Source organism: Thermobia domestica, chromosome 5 (genome assembly GCF_964235325.1).
Source record: "Thermobia domestica chromosome 5, izTheDome1.hap1.1, whole genome shotgun sequence".
NCBI lineage: Eukaryota > Metazoa > Arthropoda > Insecta > Zygentoma > Lepismatidae > Thermobia > Thermobia domestica.
In genome coordinates this window covers 199,280,365-199,301,836 of record NC_137458.1, presented here as the reverse complement: position 1 = coordinate 199,301,836, position 21,472 = coordinate 199,280,365, and the positions used below count along the sequence as shown (strand labels likewise).

Below are 21,472 nucleotides of genomic sequence, written 5' to 3'. Positions count from 1 at the left end.
TCCTGTTCCTTCAATGGTTGTATCCAAACGCAACACAACGTCATACGGCTTGTTCGATACAACATATGGACTTCCTTCTGGTTGTGCTCCAACATAGATCTCCATCGTCTTTACATAAACATATTTGCGTCTGTCATAGTATATACTTTTAGCCCCATATTTGGCCGGCTTGCTTTTCATATATTGTCTAAATGAACACATCCCTCTAAATGCGACAAGTTTTTCATCGACAGTAGCACAGGAACTTAGTGAAAAATTCTGCTCACAGTTGTGTACAAATATCTCGAAAACTTCCCTGAATGCCGCAAGTTTATCAATTTCACGCCTCTGTCTCCTGTCATCAACATTATCAAACCGAATGGATTGCAAAAGAAAGTTGAATATATTCAAACTCATTGTACCATAAAATATTTCAATACCAAAACCACCCTGCCTGAACAAGTCTTTCAAATTTTGATGGCCAGAACGAAAGGATCCAGCTAGAACTAGCAGTCCTAAAAATGTCTTTATCTCTGTTTTGTCCGTTGGTTTGCAGTCTCTTTTTCTTTTATAGACATCACGTATTTTAGCTATGAAAACATTTGTATTAGTCGTGATTATATCTACAATGGGATCACTTATGAAAAGTTCAAAACACTCTATAGGGGTTTTGCTTGCTTTGCTGTGTTCACCGGTCCCGGAAGTTGTCTTACAAAATTTACACTTCATGTACGAACATTATTTACAGGACGAGTTTTCTTACAAGATTTACACTTCTTGTACGAACATTATTTACAGGACGAGTTTTCTTCCACGTGTAAGTTTGTCTTTGCCAAGAAATTCATTTCTATTTCTGCAACTTAATACTATGTCTCCTCCGCCAAACCCTTACACAACAGCTTCAATTGTTGCATACACGGTACTGCGAAAATTGTCATAAGTATTTGTAGGAATTGCTGCCTCCAGGTCAATATTCACTTCATTCACTATATTTTCAGGCACAATATCGCTAGCATTTAATTCTTCCTCCACTTCCATTTGTGTTGTCCCTTCATAGTTTGCAGTAAAATTATAATTCTCATTAGTATGTGGGATTTCACTGTTTGTAATAGATTTATCGTTCTCATTATCTGAAGCTTCACTTGCACTTGGAACATAGTCGGATCTTTGTCCTCGTCATCTAACTCAGAATTAGTGTCATGATCGGAAGCACTTACATGGTCCTCTTCACCATTATCTGAATCAGGTACTTCAAATTCTTCATCACTCAAGTCCTTAAAAAGATATTGCCTGATTCTAGCTGCCCTTTGGTGTTCTGACTAAATATCCAAACGTTAGATTAAATCACAGTTCTTACTTTCTTATGAAAATTAAACACATGTTAAAAATGGACTGAAAATGATACGCTTGTACTCACGCGGGGGTCCGCCTGCATCCCAATGTATTAAAAACAGTTACACTAATACTCGGCGTGGGGGTCTAGCTACACCCCAATGCACAATACTCAAAGAAGGCACAATGGAAACTGCCACAGACTGACGTGACAGCTACCTCACATAGCCATTTAAAGGTACTGACCCGCGCATCAGTGTCAGGGTTGAAAAAAAACATGTTTTTTTTAAAAAAATCATAAAAAACGTTTTTTATGTTTAAAACATGTTTTTTTTGTTTAAAACGTTTTTAACGTTTAAAACAAAGTACTTTGTTTTAAACAAGAAAAAAACATGTTTAAAACGTTTATTTTGTTTAAAACAATAATCTACATAAGCATATATATATTACATTTTTACACTCTTAGGTACTGCTTGCCATCTATATTCAACCGCTAGATCAAATTTCGGGAACTTCCCTAATCTCGATCCGCCCAAATGTTCAATTCCGGAGAAAAAATCGGGATTTTCCCGATCTCCGTTCACAGAATATGTAGTTTAGTGTTTGTGTTACGTTCTACTGGTCGTCTGCATTCTTCATCTTTAAACTCCCATTGACGCAACTGCTGTGTCAGGGCTTTAAACCTCAATGGCTCAGTCTTAAACCTCAAATTAAGGCTAGAAGATAGTTTTGGTACTAATTTATTCCTCAAAGATGCAACTTTCCTGGTGTGCATTTTATGTATGTGGGAGGAGGGTAAATATCGTGTTTTTGTTTTTTTGTTTTGTTTTCAACAGTTTTTTGGGGGCCGTTCCCCCTCTTGGGGGATAGATTCATAAAAATTGTTACATGAAGCAATGAAGTAGGTTACTACATGGTAATATCGTGTATTTGTACCAGGGTTGGCTGGTTTAAACCAAAAAACGAAAAATGTTCCTAAAAGTGTAAGTGTTTGTAAAATCTTGATGAACACACGTTTGTGGGTTATCACGTTTCACTCCCGTATATTATTCGTATTATATTCAGACCTAAATTCCCCATTCATTACTCAAAAAGATTATACTGCATAAGCAACTTTATATATATATATATATATATATAAGTTTATAAATGTTTGTTTTGTGATTTTTTTGTAGTTGTTATTATTGCTTTTATTTAATTGCAATCAAAGAAAAATTCTAAATATTGTTTCGTTTTAATGTTTACTATTGATAAAATACATCGAAATGCCGTACTTTTGGTGTGTGGGGGGAGGGGGGTCAGACCCCACGAGAGACATTTAGTGAAATGAGAAGTCTCTTTGGTATTTATTTATGTATAAATGAGTCTGAGCCAAAGTGGACTCAAATAATTCGTATCTTTATTCACTTTTCTTACTAATATGCAAATTAAGTCGTCGTATTTCTTTAATTTGGACCAATAAAAGTTGCTGTTAACTAACTCGAACTAAATTAGTTCTTCTGTACTCCGTAGTACTTTGAAATTGTCCATATGTAATTCTGTATAATGGTTTCACTTGTGCAACTGTTTATCTTTTTGTCCTTCTGAAATGACTCTTGACAGTTATATTAAGAAGCATGTAAAGATCAGTACAACGTATTTTTATCAGGATTCCGTCGTGAGTGAGTCGGCAGACGTATCGCATTTGTGGCCAATTAGTCCTGGTTCCGAGTTCAAATGGAGGACAATTTCTCTCGGATGTAACTCGAGAAACGATTTTTATTCCGCTTTAAGCTTATGTGATCCCTTCCAGCATAACCCGGTAGTTGCATAATAACATCAAGGCGAAACAAACTTATTTCTGTCCATATATGATATGAATATATAGAGCAAATTATTTAAACCAAAAGAACCTGGTTTAAACCAAAAAAAAAAAAAAAAAACGGTTTTTTGTTTTTTCAATAAAAACCATGGTTTTTGCCAACCCTGATTTTTACTTCTTGCTTATTATGGGGAGCAGGGAGGGGACAAAGTTAGCCAATTTTTGGAGTTTCAGTCTTTTGACGTAAATTACATTTATTTTTACAACAAACATCAATAGCTCAGTCCTTAATTAAGCTAGAAAGGTGATTTGGTACCAAAGTATTTTTGAGAGATAAAGCTTTCCGTCACTTGCATTTTATGTATATACGGGGTACGTATGTACGGCCGAGAGAGGGAGGATGAAGTTTTTTTTTCATCAATTTAAATATTTCCTACATAAAACGAATTCATTACGCAATGGCAGCAATGGCTACCATTTCTTATATTATTGTCACAAGTATGTGGCCTACACATTAGCATCATTTTGTCAGCGCAGGTAACTGCAAGGGTTGCCAGGGCCCCGCAAAGTCAATATTTTCATATTTTTAATGATTTTTTATGTCTGTTCTTTTTCTACGAATACGGCGGGAATTTCACGCATATTATCTCGTTGGAATTTGTGGTCTATAAGCTTTTCAATGGTGTATATCTCATGAAATGTTCAAATACTTCACTTGAACTTCTGTTGGTTTAGTTATAAGCACAATGATGTGCAGAATTTCGTTCAGTAATTGTTGTTATAATAAGAATATAACTCTGCTTGTAATTTACTCCATGCACAAACACTGCGGAGGATGGGTTGTTTGTTAGAAAATTAAATTAGCTTCTTCAATCTGATATTTTAGTTGTTTTAAACATGTCCAACCAGCATCGAAAAAAAACACGTTTAAAACAATTTGTTTAAAACGTTTAAAACAAACTGAATAAAACAACAGCCCTCGTTTTAAACATGTTTTAAACACTTGTTTTGAACATTTTGTTTTAAACATATCAACCCTGATCAGTGTAGCCAACCTACTCTGACTAGCAACACAAAATTTATCTGCTTGGGGGTCTGTGTACACCCCGCGCGAGTACTTAAGGGTTAAACTACGTATGAAACAAATTTGATCTAAAGTATCAGCAATAAAACATAAAACAAAAATTTAAATTTAAAAGTTATGAAATTATTTCCACTCTCCCGGGCTTTTTAACGGGTTACCTAACTTATGAAAACGTTTTAGTAAAAATCACTTTTCACAATAATTGCACAAATAATTGTTCAAGAATAGTACAAATAACATGAAGATAATAAATAACATGAACTGCAAGTTCTGTGCATTCTTCCCAAAATATCATACTTGAACAAAATAAACTCTCAATAAATGTTCAAAGGATCGTCTAACACTTGCGAATGCGTACCGGGACATTGTTGACTGCTCTTAACACTTCATTTGGACTTAGTGAACGACAGACATTACGGATCCTCTCCATCATGTCCTCTCTTGTAGTAGGACGCTCTTGGTAAACCAGCTCCTTGACACGTCCCCAAAAGAAAAAGTCAAGCGGAGTCAGGTCCGGAAAACGAGCTGGCCAGGAAACCGGGCCTCCTCTTCCGATCCACCTGTTTGGAAATAAACGTTCAACAGTTTGTCTGGCCAACTTCTGCAAAATGAGCAGGGCAACCGTGTGTACAAGCTTCATTGTATGCGTCTTTAAACTGTTTCATAATACACCTGTCAATGGATTGAGTCTTATGAGTGGTATGTAAAGGAGTTCTAACCAGTAAATATTGGGATCCCTCGCATACTGAATAACATTCAGTTCCTTATGGTTGGCATGTCCATCGTCAATTACAGAACTGGGTTCTGAGGGGAAGGATGATAGAATTTTACAAAGTCTGCAACCAAATTAAGAATGTATCACTCGTTATCCAACCAATACTTTGTGCTACGGCAGTACCCTCGGCTGAAGCATCAACCATCAGTCTCTTGTTCTCTGATGCGAAAATATGAAGAGGGTTAGTACAAACTAACCAGTAGCACTCATGCAGAACTTCAGTGTTATATTCCGACCTCTTTCACTCAACATCAATTTGTCCAGTTTGTTCAACGTCAACTCGTTTCCATTTTTCACATATCACTTTGGGATTAACATGAACACACAATACCAGTCTCATCCGCTTTCAATATTCGTGATGGTGCAAAAGAATATTTCTCCATCAGTATGCACTAATTTGTGTAGGATTTATTCTTTATTGAATCTTTCACAGCATTCGGTTTCTTTGTTAAACCTGTGATTAATTTTTAGTTCTTCAGTAAAGTCAAACTTTTTTTTTTTTTTTTTGTGATAATGACATTAAGCGATTAGCTAATTGTTTCACATGGCATTTCAACTCTTTTTTTTTTTCATACACATCGGGGAAAGTATTTTCGAATCTCATAACTTACGTGGAACACACAATTTCACTCCTTTCCTCTGCTGTGACAGTGTTTTGCAGAGAATTATTTGGGACACCAAATCTGTTTGTTTGAAGTATCTACGTGCACTACGAGCCGAGAAAAATGCCTGGGACGGGTGGTCTGAAACACCCTGTATATATATATATATATATCACACACACCAATATATATATATAGGTTCTACAGACCTTGGTGCAAGTTAGTTATAAACCTGGGGTCCCGCATCACCTAAGGCCGGTCCTGTTTATGCTGTCGATGTTAGTATCACCAGATCTATGTTCGATTCCACTAGTAATACTGTAAACGCGTGTAGGCTCACAAATAGAATTTTTAGTGTGTCTGTATAATGAGAAACGAAGTTTGAACTTAGATGTACAAGAACTGCACTCATACCACAATGCCCCTTTATGCCTCTTTACATAGTGTGACAATTTATCAAAACTGAACGTACTAAAAGCACAATGAACACACCGATAAATTTCCTCGATCATCAATTGCCAAGTACCTCATTACTTTCGAGGCGTACACTTTATTCCTCACGGTCTGCACCTTGCTCTTCTATGTGGAGAGGACTGCTCTCTGTAATTACTTTTTTCAATCGTTCGTTCTACACTTAGTGTCAATCTTCCACCTATACTTGACAAAAAAAGAAAGAAATAAAAACAGAAACATCAGAAAGTGTGTACAGCCTTTTCAGATTAAATTAACACAGATAAAATGACCAAGATATAAGTCAGGGCTTAAATTTACTCAAAAAAAAAAAAAAAAAAAAAAAAAAAAAAAAAAAAAAAAAAAAAAGGTATTTCATTAGGCAAATGCTGAAACGATATCACAAACGTAGTCCTTACGACTTTGTTTGAAGGCTGATTCTCCCATCTTCATACAGAAGGTGGTTGGTCAGGATATTTCCGAAGCTTTTGGCGGTGTCACTCACCTGTGAGTGAGCTGGACTTGAGGTGCATTTGTTTTTAGTCTCAAGTTAGTTTTGTTTCAAAGTTTCGTCAATTTGCCACTATGACTGAAGGACAGAAAAGGCTGAACAAAGATTAAGAAAAAATCGATCACAGCCATATTATTATTATTAGATGCCATCCAACATTAACTTGGTAGGACTAAGGAAAACCTCTAAAATTGGAAAATTGAACAATGTCTGAAATATTGCCGTCCATATTTTTTCAAAGGCTTGAGGAAATTTTGTGGTAAACTTTCATAATATTAGTGTTGTTACACAAAAGCCAATAATAGCAGAGCTTACGATCGAGGAGCCGGAGGTGTCAGGCCACCGCTGGGATATGTATCTTTGTGAATATTAAAAAAATACCACCTAATGGCATCGTGAGAACCCGATTGGTGGAATGCAGAGAGTGGGAGGAAATGGCAGAAACGTAATAAAACCCACAAACACAGTTTTTATTCACCAGAAAGCCCACAGGGCATGAACGGGGATCGAACCGAGGACCCCACGCACCAGAGATGAACGCTCCAACTAATAAGCCCCAGCGGCCCTCTATCAACATGAGTTAACACGAACTTGGGGCAATGCTAATTTACAAAACTGCAGCATACCGAAACATGCCTTGCTCACGTTTTTCTTGACAAGTGAGTTCGCGACGTTAAACTTTGGAGGTGAATGCTAGTCAGAGCCAGTGTTTCGGAGGGCAGACAATTGCATGATATTCATTTTTCATTAGCCTTTTTAACATGTAAAAAAATCAGGAAAAATAATTGCCAAAACACACTTCTTTCTACTACTTTCCATACCCACCATCGCAGATGTGCCTGCTCCCTCTGGACGCACTCCCGCGCTGCCGCTCGCCCAATAGCTTCGCCTATATGACTCGATTACATAACATTCGTGCTTTTTAGTGGCCACCTAGCACAGGTTGATTTGTGTTTTCCATTGTAATTTTTATGCTACACATCAGAAAGCCATATTTAGACGCAAGTATTAAAATAATTGCAATTTTTCAACGGTTTTACTTCTTGCGGTCCCTTACGATTTGGGTATATATTCGGAGTCCGGGTTTATGGCATAAAAACTACAGTGCAAAAACAAACCAACATGTTAGGTAGACACTAAAAAGCACCAATGCCATCTAACCATGTGAAGACAGGGCGAAGCTGTGGGCCCAAGCCTTACTAGGTATTGGCAATGATACGAGTTGCAGTAGCACTTGTCGTAGTTCATACTAGTGACACTCTTTTGTACACTGCAGAAATACTTTATCTGTCGCGAAGCACGTATAACCCCACACTATTAAACCTAAAAAAAAAACAAGTTTAATAGTGCCACTTTGCATTTAATTCTATCGCCTGCAGAAATTTGTTCCTTATAAATATGACTTTTCATGCAAAGTACTGAGTTTTACCTGTAAATCTTCCACAATGTAGTGCGCCAAAACTACACGTGCACGGGTTGTTTTCTGTCTTTATTACAGCTCAATGGGAAAGGGGGACGGCAATCTAGAACCTTGCCCTTAGAAGACAAGCAAAGCGTTCTTGTGTGCTGTGTTTACGGAACATAAGCTTATTTTTGCGTTTTTTTTTTTTTTTTAATAATAAACAAGAATCCCATCCATCAAAAGTATGGGGGGCATTACTTGAGCAGACGGTTCTACCAAATTTTGACTCATTTCTTACCTTTTCAGGTTTGGTTAAAGTTTTGTATTTCTTTTAGCACTATAACGAGGTGCTCTATCACTACTTGCAGATTAACTTTAGAACGGCTCAGTATAAACAGTGTGGCCGTATGGCATAAAAAGTACAGTGTATAAAACACGTACCAATATGTGCTAGGTGGCCACTAAAAAGCACTATCTAACCTTAAATATTCACACTAAAGCACTAAAAAAAAATAAAGCATAATGTGGCTTGCTCTAGTAATAATGTTTCTTCAATAATTACACTAGTCAACAAGATTTTGGCAGAGAAATGAAAATACCTGATTCTAATAAAACTTTTCACGTAGAATTCGTCTGCAATCAGTTTTTCTCCATCACCCTCAGTTTCCCCGTGACAGAGTGATTTTCTTAAAATTTCCCCTCAATTTTTTTTTAATACAATTTTTCTACCTGTAGCACGGGTAACCGTAGATATATAAACACACAAATTGTATTGTATGTTAGCCTGATATATACTTAGTAAGCCCTCTAAGTTTCATAAGAATCGCGTTATTCTTTCTAGAGAAATAAACATATTTATATAAAAATATGCTATGTGTACTGTTCATTTTACCATATTCATTAGTGCAGATAAAATCACATATAACTTCCACGAAAATTACAATATAAGCACGGTTTATACCTCTTTGAACTTCCAAGAAAACATATTTTCAATGATGTGTACACCATGTCGCCATTTTTGTATGAGGGAATTTCTAGAGTGATTTTGTTGGAAATTCCCTCCAAAAAGTAGTTTATAAGATTTTTTTGTCTCAACTTGCTATTTGTATATAGTGATACAGAAACAGGAACTGCACTGAAACATAGTTTTGTGTGTACTTAATAAATAATGTTAATTACATGTGAATCGCATTATTCTGTCTGCAGATATAAACTATTGTGTCTATTTATAGGTAATAAAGAATATACTATGTAAAACTTTTACCAAACACAAAAACCTAACGTTGACGCATTATTGTCGGCACATAGATGGATACTCAAATACAAGCACAAATACACGCATGCTTTCTGTGGAAAATAAGTCAATTTTTAATATTTTGATCTGTCAACATTGCATAAAAAATTGATGACTCACGTAGCCTGATGGCTGTTAGCAGCGTTGAGTGACGGTCCAAGCTGGACGTGTTTTAGATCTGACCGCGTTTATTTTGAAATGTTTGTGCATTGTGGAGTTCGAATAGATTGTGTTGTGCGGTGATGCACTGAGTTAGATTACGTTTGTGCTGCTTCATGATTAATGGAGTGTAGATTCGTGTGTGTATGTGTGTGATACCTTACATGATACAAGATGCCGAGCAAGTGCGTAAATCACCCGGACAATTTCTGTTATGTATGTGAGGAGCTGACATTTAAATCGCAACGTCGATGTTTTACTCCACTTGTGAGGAAGTGTTATCAGTTATATTTTGGTTGATGTGTAGGAGACCAAGATAAGAATTGGGCTCCTTACTACATTTGTTGTACTTGCGTGAAACGTCTGACTGGATGGGCAAATGGTGAACATTAACTTCGCAGTACCGATGATCTGGAGGGAACCAAAAGAGCATTCTTCAGACTGCTACTTTTGCATGACACAGATAAAAGGAATAACCAGTAAATCTAAGCACACAGTACAGTACCCTAATTTGCCATCAGCAATTAGGCCGGTTTCACACAGTGCAGAATTACCTGTACCAGTACCTCTTGCTCATCTTACGGTAATGAGGATTACGTATTTGAGGCAACTACTAAAGTTCCAAATGAAGATGATGATCTTATTTACGTAGGAAGCACATCTACATTGGATCTCCATCTGATAACTCAGGGTGAACTAAATGACCTCGTACTGGATTTAAAACTCTCCAAGATACAGGCAGAACTTCTTGCTTCTAGACTTAAAGACTGGAATCAGCTCCATCGTGACACTAAAGTGTGTATTTTTCGAAACCGCCCGAGAGAGTTTCAAAACTACTATTCTCAAGAAAATGATTTAGTGTATTGTAATAATGTCTGCTGTGATGGATACACTCGGACATGCACATATAAGTACAGAGTGGAGATTGTTTATTGACTCTTCCAAAACTAGTTTGAAGGCTGTCCTTTTGCACAATGGCAACAAATTTCTTTCAGTGCCTTTGGCTTATGCAACTGATATGAAGGAAACCTATGAAAACATCAAAATGGTGTTAGAAAGAATTCAGTATGAGAAATACTAGTGGACCGTTTGCTGTGTTTTAAAAGTAATTTCTTTGTTAATGGGTTTGCAGCATGGTTACACGAAATATTGTTGTTTCCCCTGCGAATAGGACAGCAGGAACAAAGCGGAAAATTACAACAAGGAATGACCAAAGCTGTATTAACTCCTGGACAGAAGAATGTTTATTCCTCACTGGTGAATCCTGATAAGATAATTCTACTTCCTCTTCACATAAAATTGGGGCTGTTCAAAAACTTTGTTAAGGCAATGGGCAAAAGTAATGCAGGATTTTGTTATCTCTAGGAAAAATTTCATCGGGTTAGTGACGCTAAAATCAGGGAAGGGATTTTTGTAGGCCCCCAAATAAGATGTTTGATTCGTGACAAAAAAAATTGAGGATCTCTTAACTCCGGTTAAGAGCAGCTTGGTGTTCATTTAAATGTTTAACCGAGATTTTAGGAAACCAGAAAGCCCCAAATTACCGTGAAAGTGTGAGTGATTACCTGCGATCATTCAAAGAAATGGGTTGCAACATGTCCCTTAAAGTTCACTTTCTAGACTCCCACCTGGATTTTTTTTCTGAAAACCTTGGTGCTGTTAGTAATGAGCATGGGGAACGTTTTCATCAGGACATTTCCTTCATGGAGAAGAGATACCAGGGACAGTAGAGTTCACAAAAGCTAGCTGATTACTGTTAGACACTCAAAAGATATGTTCCAGAAGCCAAACACAGAAGAAAGTCGACAACTAAAACATTTTAGTTAAGGTGAGTGAGTGTTCATTTATTAAGAAGATACCACGCTTCTTTTTTATTATTTATTAAGTAGACAAAATTATATTTTAGTGCAGTTCCTGTCTCTGTATGACTATATACAAATAGCAAGTTAAGACAAAAATCTTATAAACTACTCTTTGGAGGGAATTTCCCACAAAATCCCTCTAGAAATTCCCTCACACAAAAAATGGTGACACGGTGTATACATAATTGAAAATATGTTTTATTTCAAATCCAGTGAGGTATAAACCGTTCTTATATTGTAATTTTCGTGGAAGTTATATGTGATTTTATCTGCACTAATGAATATGGTAAAATGAACAGTACACATAGCATATTTTTATATAAATATGTTGATTTCTCTAGAAAGAATAATGCGATTCTTATGAAACTTAGAGGGCTAAGTATAAATCAAGCTAACATACAATACAATTTGTATGTTTATATACCTAAGGGTACTCGAGCTACAGGTATAAAAATAGTAAAAAAAAAAAAAAAAAAAGAAAAGAAAAGAAAAAAGAAGAAAAAGAAATTTTTCGAAAATTCCTCTATCACGGGAAAACTGAGGGTGATGGAGAAAAACTGATTGTAGATTCGAATTCTACATGAAAAGTTGTATTAGAATCAGGTATTTTCTTGCGTGTGCCAGAGAAAAAGTTTTTTTGTTTTTTTTTCGACTAGTGTTATTAAACATTTTTATATTAAAAGTCCAAGAATGAGGTGAAACTTAGGTCCATGATATATGACTTTTGGATAAAGAAAAAGTAAAATAAAAATAGAGAAATGGATGTAAATATTTTCAGAAAAATGAGTAACCTATATTTATTCTTATAGAAAGTAGCAACAGTCTATTGTAGCGTTTATGGAAAGGACTGTATTTAAGAGGTAATTTTTATATCTATGACCTACTTATGTATGAGGAGTATGTAAAAATACCAGAATCAATATTTTTCATTATCATTGGGTAATACTAAGGGAATAATTCAATAATCATACCAGAGTTCGAGAGTACTTTTTCAAGTAAAAAACTATACTATTCTTGAGCAGAAAGAAACAAGAGAGTGGGAATCAGAAATTGATATTGCATAAATATATACAGTACAGATGTTTTTAAAAGAATATCGTAACATTTAGAAATTATATACCGTAGTATATTTATTTGTAGTTGAGTTTGTGCACTAACCGCGTTGGTGTAAAAATACTGTTTGTTTTGGTGTTCCTCCGGGATTTGATCCCCGAGACCGCCCATCGTGACAGGTTATTTCACGGTTTCCCTCAGGCAAATGCTGGGATGGCACATTCTATATGGGCAGTGACTTCCTCTTCTCATTACTTCTTCCGTTTCTTCCTCTGTTCCTTTCCCGGGTTGTGTACTCGTTGATTTACGTCATCCCTCAGTCACGTGAAGGGCCGATAAAGCCAAACTTACTGAAGGGCCCATAAAAATTCAAATCTTATCCCCTCTAGAAAGTTGATAGTCTAATTACTACTTGGTGAACCTTAGCAACAATTTTTCAGCGCACAATTATTATTCACCAAGTTGAAATTTTTGTTCACTTGATATTAGTGTTTCGGTTCTTTACTTTTTTTATCGTTGCTTTACCACCACAACAGAAAGCAAAGTGAACACTGATTAAATTCTCGGAAGGAGCACTCAGTTTACGCATTAACGATCGCCTGAACCCCCTAACTACTCAAATCACATAACATTCACTTAGGCCTTGAAACCTGTAAACCAGTATCACATTGAAATAAAAGAGTTAACTTTGCGTTACTAAATCGTTTGCTGTTTATGTTGGGATGCAAGGAAATTTATATGTTACACATATGTTCCTTACTTCATTCCTTACTCTATGTCTAATCGGGAAAGAATCCTTCTTGACACATGGTTAACATTATCAACAAAAACAGTTCCGAATAATACAAGTCTTCCTGGTGTTTATGAAAAAACTTAACCAACAACCAGTACCAGCATTGGTACAGAAAATTCACAAAATGCATCTCAAAATTCTCTGCAATGTTCCTCACTTGAAGTACAGGATTCCACGAGCACAGGATTCCAAGCAGCAAATTGAGCAAAGCGTCGGGCAAATTATGACAAATTCCCCTAACATTCCCAAACAGCACTTACCTAAAGAACCTGATGAAAGATCTTGTGTAACCGATCACGGGAAAACGTTTGAAATTCCTGTTTTAGAAAATAAAACTCAGGCGACTAAGGATTTCAATTTTTCACGAACTGCGCGCCGCGCGGAATGGTTTCATACATTCCCTGGTTACATTATGATACAGTCAAAAATTATGTTTTATTTTGATGGTATAAGGCATATCATTTGACAGGTAAAATACAGATGCAAGGAGCTGAATTGACTTTTCTCGCCATAGGGGGAAAGAGGCCACAGAGGAACTGGAGGAACTGGAAAGAGGCCACAGACAGATTCCGAGTACATTAGAAAAGCGAACTCTATTGTCCGAATAATGTCCGTGTGGGTATTTCCAACACAGTTAAAAATATGTATATAAAATGATAAAAACTGTAGTTACAAACAGCCATTTTTTTTTTTTTTTTTTTTTTGTAAATAGTACAATTTTTACTATTTTATATGTTTTTAACTGTGATTTAAATGGTTGAAAATTTCTGCACCATACCAAAATCCAGCACAAAACTGGCACTGGATTAATTAATCTTTTGATGTAAATAAACCAAATCCAATTGTCGTTACATTACGAATCTTACCGATGTTACATTCCCCCAGTCTATTTTCAAGACAGTAGTTCAAAATCAGTTTGCCCCTTCATCTGAAAAATATTTCCGACGCCACTGGGACGTACCTTTTTTCTTTTTTAACCTAACTTAATTTGTGTAACACCAGTGGTTTGCAATATGATTTCGAATGACCATTAGATTTAATGTGACATTTTTTACGGTATTTGGCTCAAATAATTGTATTGTTGTTGGAATTGTACACACACGTACATAATTTTTACAAAATTGATCACCTGGAGGTGGGTGAAATTTTAGTTGCAAAAACTTGATTGCTATTTCGGAATACCGATGATAATAAAATAATTTTAAAATAATAAATTTTCCAAAAGTGATGTTTCAAGCACATTTCATGTTGTGCTAACTTTAGAATATTTTCTGCAAGCCTGTGTATTGGTTGTTGTTTAACTCAATAATTGTATTTTTTTAAAAAAATATTTGGGACATTCAGAGGACAATGGATCCAAGTACATTTTCAATAATGTTCAGTTTTGCTCACAAGGGACATCACCCAATTGTCCGGCTCTGATTTCAATGAATTTTTTCTAGCTTATAGAGGACATGTATTCATTATTTGTGATGACAGAAATTTTTGTCATGGTGCAGGTTTTCTATCTTTTTAATAATTTTTAAGAGTTGTGATGTGGTTATTAGAGATTACTGCAGAAATCCCTTACTAAACTTTGTAAACGGAGCGTAAATGAAAGAACAACCATGTAGATACATATAAGGCGTAGGGGAAAGTCATATGGTACGTATGACCTTGACGGCAGCCATCTTGAAATCCGCCATTTTGAATTAAGTTAGAGTTTTTTAAATGGGAATAAGTAATATGATACATAATTTCGGGCTAGAATTTAATCAGAAAGACAATTGTGAAGTTAGTTTTAAGATACACCCATTTAGGGAAAAGTTACAGGCATATTAATTGGTTATACTTACTATGTGCGTAAATCCTTTACCTCCGCTTCTAACCCACGTATTAATGATAATAAGTGGATAAAAGCTTCGGTAATAAATATTACGCTTAGAGGGAAGTGATACGGTAAGGGTATCCTTTACGGAAGCCATCTTGAAATCCGCCATTTTGAATTAAAGTCAAGTTTGGAAAATGAAAACCATAGTATGTGACATCTCATTTTAATAGCAAATTTTCCAGAAAAACCAATGATATGCATATTTTTGTTCTATAGTTAACCAGTATGAATTTAGGACTGCTTCTAATGTGCACCAAACGTCCAGTATTCAATCTTTCAAATTGGCAACACTCCTAATTTTCAGCGCATGTTTTAAAATTCCAACTGGCACTTTGCAATTGTTGCCATGGCTCATGTTTTCTAAATTTATTACATTTTTTAAGAGTTGCGATTCGTCAGTTCATGAATAGTGTTGGGATGAGCATCCAGCAATCTTTCTGAATTTTGAAGACTTGCCATGTAATTATTTATTTTCTATACCTGCCCTTCAAAAACTCTTTTATTGACATGAAACACGCACAACGTAACAACTCCAACTTTGCATTCAGGTAATACCGAAGACGTACCTTGTATAGTAGATGAGACAAAAAATCAAATGAAAATTCACTTCAAAAAGGAAAACGAATATGATTGTTGTGTAAATCAAGGATCTTTTGTTTTGTTTTATATTTAATTATTTTCTATGGCAATTTTTTAGCTAGTCAGACAAAAAAGCCATTCGTTTTCTAGCGATTGTTGTCGATGATTCATGTTTTAAGATTTATAATCAGTATTGATCGGGAACTCAATTAAGTTACCTCTTTATAAACAAGTTACCTGTTTTCATATTATGTTCATGGTACAAACAATGTTTTGGGAACAGTCATACTATGCCTCTTTGATATTTTCTATCATTGCTGCTGCTCCTTTAAAGTTGTATTTATTGAAAATATTTTATTGTTTGTAGTTTAGGCAACATGTAGGCTATATTTCCTGATAATTTTGTGTTCGTATAACACCAATTTGTTATTATTTCATTTGTATTTCTACACGTCACATAGGTCCATAGGTTCTTCATGTATTCTCGTTTAAAATAAGTAATTACATTGCAACTCTTCAAAATTCAGAAAGATTGCTGGATGCTTATTCCAACACTATTCACAAACTGACAAATCGCGCTTCTTAAAAAAAATGTAATAAATTTAGAAAACATGAGCCATGGCAACAATTGCAAAGTGCCAGTTGGAATCTTAAAACATGCAATGAAAATTAGGAGTGTTGCCAATTTGAAAGATCGAATAATGAACGTTTGGTGCACATTAGAAGCAGTTCTAAATTCATACTGATTAACTATAGAACAAAAATAAGCATACCATTGGCTTTTTGGAAAAATTTGCTATTAAAATGAGGTGTCACATGCTATGGTTTTCATTTTTCAGATTTCACTTTTATTCAAAATGGCGGATTTCAAGATGGCTGCCGTCAAGGATACCCTTAACGTATTACTTCCCTCTAGGCATAATATGTATTACCGGAGCTTTTATCCACTTATTATCATTAATACGCGGGTTAGAAGCGGAGGTAAGGGACTTTCGCACGTAGTAAGTGAACAATTAAATGCCTGTAACTTTTCCCCAAATGGGTGTATCTCAAAACTAGCTTCACCATTGTCTTTGTGATTAAATTTTAGCCCGAAATTATGTATCATATTACCCTATTCCCATTTAAAAAACTCTAACTTAATTCAAAATGGCGGATTTAAAGATGGCTGCCATCAAGGTCATAGCTACCATACGACTTCCCCCTAGACCTTGTATGTATCTACATGGTTGTTCTTTCATTTACGCTCCGTTTACAAAGTTTAGTAAGGGACTTCTGCAGTAATCTCTAATAACCATATCAAGAAAAAATCATTGAAATCGGAGCCGGACAATTGGGTGATGTCCCTTGTCAGCAAATGAATGCTATTTCAAAACGTAATATCTTCGCAGTCAAGAGTACGAAAAAAGAAACTAAAACCACGTGAAAGGGCGTGGGCTAGTTTCATATGACAGCCGCTAGACAGAGGCGTCAGTGGGGGTAGAAGGGCAGCCGCGCCCACTCCCACTCCCACTCTGAATTTCAGATTTTGGGGTCAGTAAGGCAGATTTAGAAACTTTTTGATAAGCAAAGTCCAACAGAACAAGTTTGAAGTCCTTACACCGAATAAATACGGAGGAAATATACTGTAGATGATCAAATCTGGAAAGTTGGTTAGGCACAATTTCCAGAATTTTAAGCAGGCCCGAAACTCGAAAGTAGAGCCACCTTTGGAATCCTTTGGTCAAAAAGAAAAAAAATAAATCAAAAGAGCAATATAAGTCTATAGCTCCTTGCGGCCAATGGAAATGGATTTTAACTGATCAAACTCCGTATTTATTCGGTTAAATGACCAGTCGTTCTTTCAGAAAAAATGTGTCCGGGGGGGGGGGGACACTGCCAATACCATTTTATTCATTATTATTTATAGACGTATTATTCTGGTATCGTCCGGGGGGCAGTGCCCCCCAAAAACATGTCTGGAAGAAACACTGGTAAGGACTTCATTTTTTTTCTGTTGGACTTTGCTCAGCAAAAGGTTTCTAAATCTGCATTATTGTCCCAAAATTTGAAATTCAGGGTAGGCGGATGACCTCTAAAAGGACGCCCCTCTAGCGGTAATCATATAAAACTCTAGATTGCACCTTCTCATGTAGTTTTCTTTCTTTCTTTTCTGATTCGTGGTTGCGAATATATGACGTTTTGCATCGGTGTATTCTTTTTGACACATTTATTTAATGTAATTATGCATCATTGACAATGACATTTGAAGCTTGACTTGTTAATCTTTCTCACGTTGCAGTGTACACAATATCTTAAATTTATGAGCAGGGAGAGTGAAATTAGCTCTCCTGTTCCCCCGCTCTAGAAACGCCCTTGTCTAGCGGTTGTTCTATGAAACTCTAGCCCACACTACACCTTTTCACGTGGTTTTCTGTTCATTTATTTCGGACTCTTCGCTACGAAGATACTACGTTTGCTGAGCAAAAATTAATCTTTTTGAAAATGGACTTGGATCCTTGTGCTCTGAACGACCCATATCTAAAAATATTTTTAAAAAACCTAAGTTGGATCCAAATTTATCCTGCAACCCAGGTTTGTTCGAAACGTATAAAATTAGTTTCCTCGGTTTACTCGAAATAGTGTCCTTTTTTCTTCCCGTAAAATTCATGTTAAACGATTCCAAGTTGTACGAAGTGAGAACCAACATGTACTGTATGTATTAACAAATGCCTGCGAGATTTTAATTTCAGAACCGCAATTTAGTAAAGAGCCCTTTGTTTTCTGAATACAATACAAAAACTTGTTTCAATGATAATTCTTTTATTTATTGTTTAATGTCATTTTTACAAGTAGTCCAACCTTCGACTACAACACTTTCTCGCAAGTTAACTGATAAGCATTTAAGCAATACAATAGACGATAAAGAAAAATAAGGGAAAAAGAGACGAAATAAATGACGGATCACCACATCGACCTGCAGTAGCCACGAGAAATCAAAACATTCACAAGGGAACAGTGTTGTCACAGCCCTTGCTCTGGAAGGGGCCGAAAAATAGTACCAAATTAAAACAAATTCATTATTTTACCACAGTGTAACACATGGCTCTATAATACGAAACTAAAAGAAGTAAAGTTCTAGAACACTCCACCCCCTTTTTCCTAGAGTCCAAATCAAAAAATTGCTCTTTTTAAAAACATCTTGGTACAGAAAATTATGTATCGAACGTAATACAGTGACTAGAGTTGTCTACTTCGCAACATAGTATCAGGTGTACATAATCATAATATGTAATAAACTTAATGTATTTACTCTATGTAATATGCTTTGTATTTCCTTTTTTTCAGCACATGTGAGCGTTTGTCGCATATTGTATGTGATCGCACGCTGTGGAATGTAGTAGATTTTAGACCACACAGTTTAACCTTGCCTCAATTGAAGAAATATATCAAGTTTTTTAAACCTACAACAAAGGTGATTGGTACATGTGGGTTCATGAAGAACGGAGCGAAAGCTGGAAAGTGGAAGACAGAGTGTTTGTCGGCAGTTCTCTTGAAAACTATTGCATTGGCCTGTCCACATCTACATTCCTTGTACTTGGAAGAACATTATATTGATGCTAGGAAAATAACAATCAGTGCTTTTCCAGCAACATTATCATCTTTGTCATTGAAGAATTCAGAGTTAAAAAACAAACCTGTGCAGCATTCTTATTTCCTTGGTTTACATGCTCACTTAGAAAATCTAAAGAAACTGGATCTGAGTGGGTGCAAATGGATGGACGATTACTCATTAATGTCCATCAGTAAATGCCCGAATTTAAAAGAATTAAGACTTGATGGATGTTTTCGTGTAGGTGACTGCATAGCATATGTAGCTTTAGCTGCAAGATTTGGTTTTTCGTCACTAGAAGTTTTAGATTTAAGGAACACTTCAGTAGGTGATAGTGAAGTTCAGTCGTTCAATAAGAAAGCAACACTAAAAGAATTATATTTGAGCAATTGTACTACTCGAATGCAAGATAACTCAGAAGATAAGCGAGTGACAGATCTTAGTATTTGTACATTAGGGACTTATACACCAAATCTGTGCACCTTAATTTTGAAACATTGTGATGTAACAGGTAGAGTTTTACGTTACCTTGCGAAAATGGCTCCAAGTTTAAAGTATTTAGATGTCAGGGATACAAAAGTTACTACCAGTGAAGTCAGCATTTTCAAAACTGAAAGACCAGATTGTGAAATAATTTTTTAAGAGTTTGAAGTTAATTTATTACTGTAGCTGGAAGGAATTTTTAAATATTATAGATATATATATATAATATTTCAATGTTGTCTAATCAGTGCAAACATTATTTTAAATACAACTGAAGTTCCGAAAATTCAAGAATAAATCAAATAGACCTGTCTGATAGTTTAAAATAAAAGTTTGTCGTGCTTCGTTAAAGCTGAAATAATTCCAACATCATACAGCTAACATACAGGTGTATACTAGGGATGGCCAAGTCCAGAATTTTCACTTTCCGGAATCCAGAAAATAAAATCGTAAAACTTCCGGATTTTTTCCGAAATCCGGAAAGTGACATTTCCGATTCCGGAAAATTTTGCCCATGCCTAGTATGTACAGTACTTTTTATTATTTGTTTCAGAACAAGCAACTTTTAGGATCTTTATCTCTGTTGAACTTACGACCTAGTGTGAAATTTAAGTTTTTTAACTACGAATTAACTCTTATAGTAACAGAATGAAATTGACGTGTGTCAAGTTAGCATACACACATTTAGCCAACACGACCAAAAGTATAAAATCGTTAGTGCTGTTAGTGCTAGCTTCCCAATGTTAGTGCTGCTGTACTTTAAAAAAATAGAGCGACTTTTTAGTTGTATGCCAACTTGACGTCAAGTTAGCATGCGCATATGCAAAAAATTAAAAACTCACGAAAGTAACTATACCAATCGTTAGTGCTACGTTACTGCTGGTTAGTGCTACCTTCTCAACGTTAATGCTGCTATACTTAAAAAAAAATAGAGCGATTTTTTTGTTGTATGCCAACTTGATGTCAAGTTAGCATACGCATATGCAAAAATTAAAGCACTAACGAAAGTAACTGTACTAATCGTTGGTGCTACGTTAGTGTTAGATTCCCAATGTTAGTGCTGCTATGCTTAAAAAAATAGAGCGACTTTTTTGTTGTATGCCAACTTGACGTCAAGTTAGCACGCGCATATGCAAAAATTAAAGCACTAACGAACGTAACTATACTAATCGTTAGTGCTAGATTCCCAACGTTAGTGCTGCTATACTTAAAATATAGAGCGACTTTTTAGCAAAATTAATTATACCAACCGTAAGTGCGAATACGAATCTGATATTCTCTAACTTGACAAGAAAGTTACTTTTTGGTAATTGAAATTTTAAAAAATAAATTTTTTATTAGTTTGTTAAAAATGTTTTTTCTTTTCATTTATTAAATCCAATTGTTGAAACAATGCTTTTAATATATAATTTTATTATGGTCAAATTTCTAATGTTGAAAATTTGTGTGAGGCCGTGGGTTAAGTTATAACAGTATTTGGTTGTTAAATTTTAAACGTAAAAAATTAGGCAAAAGTCGCTTTGCGATTATGGAAAAATGTTAATTAAATATTTATAATTATGACAGTTATATCAAATCTAATAGTAATAGTATCATAACCTAAATAAATTAAGTTGGCCCATACAAAGGCGATAGTTTTAGCATAAAATCAGTATTTTGAAAAAATAAAAATCCGTTTTTGGTTGCTTTATTCATGGTGGACAGATTTACCACACATCTAACATAAAGCTTGCATAACGGTTTCGTACTGGTGTAAACATAACATTTTATGATTGAAACAGCCTGACGCGGTAATTTGGAGAACGAGGATCACGAATCTAAACCTTATTTTTCTACGTCCGTGAACCTTCC

The 21,472-nt window shown here is 35.5% G+C and overlaps 1 protein-coding gene across 3 annotated transcripts in view; it reads left to right on the top strand.

Moving 5' to 3' along the window:
- The window catches only part of LOC145686340 (F-box/LRR-repeat protein 4-like), a 110,442-nt gene extending 89,686 nt beyond the window's left edge, over window positions 1–20,756 (top strand). For all 3 annotated transcript variants that reach the window (XM_081759566.1, XM_081759565.1, XM_081759568.1), the window contains one exon: window positions 18,874–20,756. In XM_081759566.1, coding sequence (XP_081615692.1) covers window positions 18,874–19,780 — 907 coding nt within the window. In that variant the 3' untranslated portion in view covers window positions 19,781–20,756. The remainder of the gene's footprint in view (window positions 1–18,873) is intronic.
- Window positions 20,757–21,472: the final 716 nt, after the last annotated feature.